This window comes from Populus nigra, chromosome 4 (genome assembly GCF_951802175.1).
Source record: "Populus nigra chromosome 4, ddPopNigr1.1, whole genome shotgun sequence".
Classification (NCBI taxonomy): domain Eukaryota; kingdom Viridiplantae; phylum Streptophyta; class Magnoliopsida; order Malpighiales; family Salicaceae; genus Populus; species Populus nigra.
Window position 1 is genome coordinate 21,969,402 of NC_084855.1, and position 8,976 is coordinate 21,978,377.

At 34.4% G+C, this 8,976-nt stretch overlaps 1 protein-coding gene across 3 annotated transcripts; it reads left to right on the forward strand.

Annotated features, from left to right (window-relative positions):
- Nucleotides 1–3,443: 3,443 nt before the first annotated feature.
- On the forward strand, nucleotides 3,444–8,771 carry LOC133692581 (glutamate receptor 3.4-like). 3 transcript variants are annotated; one of them, XM_062113638.1, is made up of 7 exons: nucleotides 3,444–3,586; nucleotides 3,798–4,231; nucleotides 4,878–6,226; nucleotides 6,334–6,611; nucleotides 7,071–7,102; nucleotides 7,207–7,616; nucleotides 8,053–8,771. In XM_062113638.1, the coding sequence occupies exons 2-7, from the start codon at nucleotides 3,889–3,891 to the stop codon at nucleotides 8,509–8,511; spliced, it is 2,871 nt and encodes a 956-aa protein (XP_061969622.1). In that variant the 5' UTR covers nucleotides 3,444–3,586; nucleotides 3,798–3,888; the 3' UTR covers nucleotides 8,512–8,771. The 3 variants fall into 3 exon arrangements, with proteins under 3 accessions (XP_061969622.1, XP_061969624.1, XP_061969623.1); XM_062113639.1 differs by lacking the exon at nucleotides 3,444–3,586 and adding an exon at nucleotides 3,589–3,692; XM_062113640.1 differs by lacking the exon at nucleotides 8,053–8,771 and having other exon boundaries at nucleotides 7,188–7,474.
- Nucleotides 8,772–8,976: the final 205 nt, after the last annotated feature.

Below are 8,976 nucleotides of genomic sequence, written 5' to 3' on the forward strand. Positions count from 1 at the left end.
GGTTATGAATTTTATTCAAGGTTGATTTAGGGTTAATTATAATTTTACATTCTTCTATGTCAGTTAGTCAGACATAGAAACCCGTCTTTGGGGTTAAGTCATACATAAAAGACTGGATGATGTAACATTCCAGTAATAATTTTTACTAAATTATGCACTGGTTTTTTAGAACTCCTCAAAAGCTTAAAAAATCTTAACAATTAAAGAAATAATACAATAAAAATAATTATGCAAAAAATAATAAAGAAAGTGGCCCTATCATAAAACTAGCTAACGATTTTTTTAAAAAAAATTTTTAACCCTTTATCTTATACTTTACTAAGATGTCTATGCAACAAACATATAAGCATTCCATTCTATTGAATTAAATTAATAAAAATAAATATAAAATACTGATATAATTTTACAAGTTATTTTTTATACATCAAGATAATATATATACTATATGAATTGCTATCGGTCTATCTAGATTATATTGTTGGTCTGATTTAGATTTTGTCATTTAATTGTTTTCATGGAGTATTTGAGACAATAATAATAGTAGTTTTTTAAAATATTTTTTATTTAAAAATATATTAAAATATTTTTTAATACATTAAAACAATTCAAAAACATTACAAATTTATTAATTAAAAAAAACGGAATTTTTAAAAACTCCAGTATTGTGCTGGTAGGTGGGGGTGAGCAGAGCAGCCACTCCTCGACAGGCGTAGAAAATAGAATGGGGGATTTTATTGGACAGGATGATCAGGTACCTATAATTTGTCATGTAGTAGAGTTGAAAACCGACGTCTGTGTTGGGAACTTGTGCTGGGAAGCAAGAAGGAAGCAAGAACATTGACAGATATAATTACGGAACATGCATCGAAGCCAACGGACGACAATTCATGGGGCCTGACAAAGATCACATAGTTATGTCATGCTAGCTCGTGAATGCGTGTATTTTATTTTACAAGAGAACTGGGCAGCATATTAACGGTCTCCAAAGCCAACTCAACTCAACCCCTCGATTTGACCTCGGATTTTAAAGATATCATTTGCGATATTTTTAAATTCTAAAAATAAACTGATATAATTTATATATATAAATAATTATTTTAAAGATATTAAAATTCTGATAATGATATCGCTGATATCGTTGAAAAATATCAACAAGATGAATCCAAAAATAATAAGAAGGTCACCAACGACAATTGAAATGAGTCATACAAGCCATCTAAATATGTCGAGGCATTTGTGGCATACTCCGATCACCATTAATAATCTTTTTTTATGTCGTTGAATTTATCTCTTCGAGATCTTTCTAACGGTACTAGTGTTGTTGTAACTAAAGCTTCAGTATGCTCCTGGGATCTTTTTTTTTTCTTTCTCTTCTTCTTGTAATTTGTGAAGAGAGAGAAGATAGTAAAAAATAATAATTTGGAGACACATCAAAACTCCAATGATAACATTAATGATACCGTTAGAAAGATCTCGACAAAACTAATCAAATAACATCAAAGAAGGTCATCAATGGTGACCAAAGTGTGGTACGCGAGCTATCCAAAGACAAATGAGCCCTGACATATTTGAACACTTACTCTGGTCATCATTCTTGACTTTCTTTAGTGTTTTTAGATTCATCTAGTCAATATCTTTTCAATAATATTAGTGGTGTCGTTATCGAAATTTCAGTGTATTTCTAAAGTCTTTTTCTTTCTTTCATTCTTTGTTTTTTTGTCTCTCCTATTTGCTTTTTTTTTTTTTTTTGTAAATTGTATCAATATATTTTTAAAATTTAAGAGAGTCATGAATAATATTATTTACGCTCTTTAAACTGTACTACTTTCCTAAATGTTTTCTATATTATTTTATTTTATTTTTGTGAAATTCTAGAGACAAAAATATTCTAAAAGAGCAGCTGAAGACCGAATTCCAATTTTTTTGGGTTTTTGTCGTGCGGTCAAATATTACAATATATCAGCAAATGAATAATATATGCCCACATGTTTCACACTGGACCCACTTCTTTTAAGGACAATATTTTTAATTTAATGTAAGAAGTAGAAGAGCCGTTAGGTATGAAAACATCAATTACTGTTGTCATCTCTCAACTTTCCAGATCACGTGGACCGAATCTTAACCACAACTTGGGTAATGAAAAAAAAAATCTAATTCATAGCTTTATCTCCCAAGTTTCGAAAATTTATTAAATTAACGATTGTAGTATAATTATGAGCATAACAACCCTTATACGGTCAATATGTAGTGGCATGTGGTCACTCTTGCAACTTATGTTCATCAGATGTCCCAATGTGTTCAAATCATACTCTGATGAACAGAGCAACTAGAGATGGCTATAGTTATCCACAATCGAGTTTCTAACATATTCATTTTCTATTCATTATATTTAAAAAATCAATTATACAAGTATGATTTATTATTCAATATAAATTAAAAAAGTTATATATATATATATATATATATATATGAGAAAGAGAGAGTTATGTTAATATTAAAGTATGCATAGGTAACTTGTGCTATGCCGCTTGGCTATCTGATTTTTTTTAATATAAAAAAACATATTAAGACAATGCAAGTGTTTAAAAAAATACAAAATAAAAAAAAACAGTTTAACAAGCCTGATTAATTTAATAACATGAATTTTTTTTTAAAAAATACAATAATTGTAAATAAGACAAAGAAAATGACAATAAAAAAGGTGAAAAAGCTCTAATCAAGCACATCTGGATTAGTATGTCAAAATAATTCTGACAAGAGTAAATTGAATAAAATCATGAATGTCAATTATATAACAACTCAATGTCAAAGAATGATATTTTTTTTAAATAAAGCAACGAAAAAATAATAATTTAAACAAGATTAATCCAATAACATCATGATCTTAGGCATAAAATTGACATCATCCCATAAAAAAAAGTGAAGAAAGAAGCACCAACACTAATTCCCAAACAAATCCAAATAAGTTTTTGAGAAATTCATTCATAATATTTATATTTTAAATAAAAAAAAAGTGAAAAAAAACAAATATTAATTCCAAAACAATCAAATATATATATGGAGTTGGTTTTAAATGGATTTCATTCATACTATTTATATTTTATCAATTATCTATCAAATAAGGAAAGTATTGAAAACAAATACATGCATTCGGGCAACATCTATCGAGTTTAAGCAAACTTGCTATCCCTAAAAGTCACCATTCATGTATATGACTATAGATTCAAAACGTAAGAGTTGATATCCCAAACTATGCTGAGTTAAAAAAAAAGGTGATTTAACTAATTTTTAAAACTTGAGGGATGACATAATGAATTTCTACCTTTTAAAAAAACAGAGAGTAGAAAGTTAAGGTTTCATATTCTGAATATTAATATTAATTAAATATTACTATTATTATATTACTATAATTTATATAATTATATTAAAGCCGACATGAGAGAAAGAGAGAATCATTCCTTACTTGAGCTTGCAAGACTTTTTAATTAGAGCTCCTTTTCATCTCATCTCCAGAGTTTAACTATGATGCACTCGAACTGTTCAAAGCTCTCTAATTAGCTAGTTTCCATATTCGGTGGGTTTCAAGGTAAATAATATATGCTACCATAGCTTAACCTTAAAGCCACACCAAAATATTTCTCCATCTCTCTTCTTAGTTATTATCCTCCCGTATCTGTTTTCTTCTCTTGCATGTGCGCTTCACAACTAGTTCTTCTACTTTAATATATTTTCTTGTTAATCATATTTCTGTTCTTGATGTTCGTTGATATATATGTTGCCTGTTGTATCATTGGCAGGTGCTTGTTATATTGAAGAAACTAAATGGTGGTTGGACTTGGAGAATCATTTTTATATTTTTAATTAAATTTGCAAGCTTGGTTAGATGCCATGGCCATGTCTTTGTTGAATATTTCAGGTGGTAGGGCTAGTATGAAAAGAATGTTGTTGTTGATGTTGATTGCTGGTATTTGTGTGCCCATTGAAGTTGTTTTTGGTCAGGCACCTGCAAAGGCAAATGGAACTAATGTTTCTTCTTCCTCTTCTTCAAGGCCGAGTGTTGCAAATATAGGAACTTTATATACTTATGATTCTGTGATAGGAAGAGCAGCTGGGCCAGCTATTGCAGCTGCTGTTGATGATGTCAATTCTGATCCAACCATTCTTCCTTGGACTAGATTGAACCTTATTTCTCACAACACTAATTGCAGTGGATTTCTTGCAACTGTTGAAGGTATTTCTTTCACAATATCATTTTCAAGATATTCTTTTTCCTGTCTTTGAATCTGGGATTGCTTTGCCTTTTTTTCCCTTCAAATTCTGGCACTCTTGTTGTAATTGCAGTGTCTGTTTCCAATGCCTGCTATGGTTTAGTGCTTAAGCTCCATTTTCCTTACTAGCTTTGCAGTTACAATTTCCATTGACAGAATATGATTAATACTGTCTCTAGCTCCAAAGATGCAGCTTTGAACTATATTGGTGTAGCTGTATGATTGTCTTGGGTTCAGTAGTGCTAGCATTTATCATCAATGCCTGCAAAAATCTCCCTTTATTTTTTTCACAACTTTGAAAGCCATGGAAATGTTGTAATTTCAAATGTGAAACAAATTTTGTGAAACAAATTTGAAGCTCATGTTTGGTGGCTGTAATTATAGGCAAATTTTGGAGTGAGGACATAATTCAAATCATATCTACCTTGAATTTTGTTGAGATGTTCATGCCAACTAACTGGTAAGTGTGACTATTAGATCCTGTTTAAATAGGAGTCTCGAACAAGAAAAGAACACACTAGGATCATGTGCACAACATCCTTCCCTTTGCAACACAGAAAGAACATTTTGATGAAGATTTTGATGGACGTTTCCTTGCCCATGATGCAGTTTTGCAGCTGATGGTAAATGACGTTGTTGCTGTAATTGGCCCCCAATCTTCTGGAATAGCTCATATCATATCTCATGTTGTCAACGAACTTCATGTTCCACTTTTGTCATTTGCAGCAACAGATCCCACCCTTTCTGCATTACAGTACCCATATTTCCTCCGCACCACACAGAATGACTATTTCCAGATGTATGCAATTGCTGATATCGTTACGTATTTTGGGTGGCGAGAGGTGATTGCCATTTTTGTGGATGATGATTATGGAAGAAGTGGGATATCTATACTGGGTGATGCCCTGGCAATGAAGCGTGCCAAGATCTCTTACAAGGCTGCCCTCGCCCCAAGAGCTTCTAGAAGTCAAATCTCCGACTTGTTACTTAAAGTTAACCAGATGGAATCTCGGGTTTACGTTGTACATGTAAATCCTGATTCTGGTTTGTCACTTTTTTCTACTGCTAGAAGTCTTCATATGATGACCAAAGGCTATGTTTGGATTGCTACAGATTGGCTACCTTCGGTTTTAAATGCATTAGAACCAGTTGACACTGACACAATGAATCTTTTGCAAGGGGTTATTGCTCTTCGCCATCACACTCAAGATACTGATCTCAAGAAAAAATTTATGTCTAAGTGGAGCAGCCTAAACCACAAGAAGAGCACTGGTGCTTCTGGTTTCAATTCTTATGCACTCTATGCCTATGATACAGTATGGTTAGCTGCCCGAGCTCTTGATGTTTTTCTCAATGAAGGTAGAAATCTATCATACTCAAGTGATCCAAAGTTGAAAGACACAAATGGAAGCGCACTGAACTTATCATCAATGCGTATTTTTGATGGAGGCCAAGAGTTTCTCCAGACACTTCTTAGAATGAACTTCACTGGTCTAAGTGGTCAAATTCAATTTAACGTGGATAAGAACTTGGTTCATCCAGCCTATGATGTTCTTAACATTGGTGGGACAGGGTCCAGAAGGATTGGTTATTGGTCAAATTACTCTGGTCTCTCAACTGTTACTCCAGAGGTCTTATATACAAAGCCTAAAAACACTTCTGCCAGTAGTCAACATCTTTACAGTGCAATATGGCCTGGTGAAACTTCGCTTGTACCTCGAGGATGGGTATTCCCTGAAAATGGGAAGCCACTGCGCATTGCAGTGCCCAATCGCGTTAGTTATGTACAATTTGTCTCTCAAGACAAGAATCCCCCAGGGGTTAGGGGATACTGCATTGACGTCTTCGAAGCTGCAGTAAACTTGCTGCCATATCCTGTCCCGCACATATACATGTTACACGGAGATGGCAAGAGAAATCCAGTCTACAATGAGATTGTCCAAGCGGTTGCGGAAGATGTGAGTATCTGGCTATAATCTGTAACTTAGTTTTTTCATTATTTTGGAGCTATACCTTTGATGGTTACATTATAGTAGTTTTTTTTGTTTGCTCTCTTCCTCTTCAGCGCTATGATGCAGCTGTTGGAGATGTTACAATAGTCACAAATAGGACAAAGATTGTCGATTTTACACAGCCTTTTATGGAATCAGGGCTGGTTGTAGTAGCTCCGGTCAAGGAGGTGAAGTCTAGCCCCTGGGCTTTCCTTAAGCCATTTACTTTTCAAATGTGGCTTGTCACAGGTGCCTTCTTTCTTCTCGTGGGAGCTGTAGTCTGGATTCTTGAACACCGAATCAATCATGAATTCAGGGGTTCACCAAGGCAACAACTTATGACAATATTCTGGTTAGCATGCTTTGAAGTCGTTGGTATTTGATAGGCCCTGGTTTTGTTAAAGTTGCACTTCTTTTTAGTCGTAATTTCAGAGCAATTAGGCAACGTCCCTCACTGCTGCACAGGTGCCTTGAGGTGTCCTGGTGATCCCGCAGAACTAATACATGAAGTAGAAGTACATGCAATGAAAATCACTATTTTAGTATGCATATAGCATGAAAGTAGCTGAGAGATCATGATGTCGGTTCGTTTTAGTTCAAAGAAAGCAGTCTAACAGATCATGATAGAATGTGGAACATGCTAGTAATCAACGATAAGTAAATATATTTAGGCAGTAGTAGGCACAATGTAGTCAGCTGGTGTAAAGCCTTAGTTTTAAGCATTCTTCTGCCAAGGAGGTACATTTATGTTATGTGCTTTGCTTCACAAATATTAGAATGCCTCTAATAGACATATGTGTTGATCTTGCAGGTTTAGTTTCTCAACAATGTTTTTTTCACACAGTAAGTGAGCTATGCCTATCAATTCATTCTCTCTTTACTTGGTCCTTCACATAAGCTTTCTAGTGGAAACTCCTAACAATCTCAGCTGCTTGGACGTGGTGCAGGAGAGAACACTTTGAGCACCTTGGGACGATTTGTGCTGATCATTTGGCTATTTGTAGTGTTGATTATCAATTCAAGCTACACAGCAAGTTTGACATCCATCCTCACAGTGCAGCAGTTAACATCACGGATTGAAGGGATTGACAGCTTGGCCGCGGGTAATGAACCAATTGGAGTTCAAGATGGGTCATTTGCAAGGAACTACCTGATCGACGAGCTCAACATCGCAGAATCTAGACTTGTAATATTGAAAAGCCAGGAGGAATACAGTACTTTCCTTCAACTTGGACCAAATCGTGGTGGTGTGGCTGCCATTGTTGACGAGCTTCCTTACATTGAGCTCTTCTTGTCTGCCTCCAATTGTGCATTTAAAATTGTGGGGCAAGAATTCACAAAAAGTGGATGGGGATTTGTAAGTATCTACGTTATTTGTCAGTCTAAGCTTGAAAACATCATTAGTGCAACTAATCTTGTACCTAGGATTTGCTAGATTTCTATAAATGATTTCTTTCGCATGGATATATGCTGCATCCTTGTTTTCAGCTTATTTGGGCAAAATAATAGGCATTTGATATTTTTCCTTCATTTTGTGTTCTTTCTCCAATGGATGGGCGACCATAAAGGGGACAACCTCTCACTTTCTTGATCTCTACCTCTCTTAAGTTAGAACCAGTACTTAGTAAGTTAACACAGAATCTCCCTGTTATGAAGGGAGAGACTAGGACCCAAGGACTGGTGGTATGCTTTCAATAGAACTTGAAATGCTTGCAGTCAAAGTCCAGAATTGGATATGAAATGTCTGTAGGGAACTCCAGAAATTTTCTTACAATCAGATTTTCTTGTTACAGGCGTTTCAAAGGGACTCCCCTCTAGCAGTTGACTTGTCAACTGCCATTCTTCGACTTTCAGAAAATGGTGATCTCCAAAAAATCCACAACAAATGGCTGACACATGCGGATTGCTCGGCGCAAGGCAATGAAATTGATGAAAATCATCTCTCCCTGAAGAGTTTCTGGGGTCTGTTTCTTATCTGCGGCATTGCGTGCTCCATTTCCCTTGTCGTGTTCTTCTGTAATATCATTTGTCAGTACCGTAAATTTACTCCAGAAGATGGTGAGGCGGCAGAGGTGGATGAGATTCAGCCACCAAGGCCTCAACGCTCCGTTTGCTCAACTAGCGTCAAGAAATTGATCGCTTTTGTAGACAAGAAAGAGGCAGAGATTAAGGAGATGATTAAACCAAAGAGTATTGATATCAAACGACAAGGTAGCCCGAGCTCCGATGGGCACACCATTTCATCAGCTTAAGGAAAAGATTTCCCTGCTGAAGTTTCTTAATACTCCCTCCTCATGACAATAAAATCAATTTCTGATTCCCCCCTCCTCTCCTTTGATTCAAAAATGTTAAGCAGCTAGAGCTAAATTGGAAAAATATCAATTACTGATTAGAGGTAGATCTTACTGTAACATACTCTATATATATTATTAGATTTATTAGTGAAAGTAATGTATTGAAATATTTAACTTTTCATGTCAATCAAAAGAATACTAAATTAGTTCTCTTCTTAGAGTTTTCTTTAGTTCTTATGATTCAATTTATTTTTTAGCCCTAAATAATTCTTAGTTTCACAAGTATTTAGAGAATTTAAACATTTTAAAATTTTCAAAAACATAACCATATTTTTCACTTATATAGATAATTTATTATTAAAAGTATTATACCATATTCTAGTTCATAAGTCAAGATATAAAAATAATTAAGAGTACATTAAT

Bases quoted from the DNA above. Each gene is read 5' to 3' on its own strand.
- LOC133692581 (XM_062113638.1), top strand. From the start codon at position 3,889: ATGGCCATGTCTTTGTTGAATATTTCAGGTGGTAGGGCTAGTATGAAA. The intron at 4,232-4,877 runs GTATTTCTTTCA...CCCATGATGCAG, and splicing joins ATTTCTTGCAACTGTTGAAG to TTTTGCAGCTGATGGTAAAT. The intron at 7,103-7,206 runs GTAAGTGAGCTA...GACGTGGTGCAG, and splicing joins AACAATGTTTTTTTCACACA to GAGAGAACACTTTGAGCACC.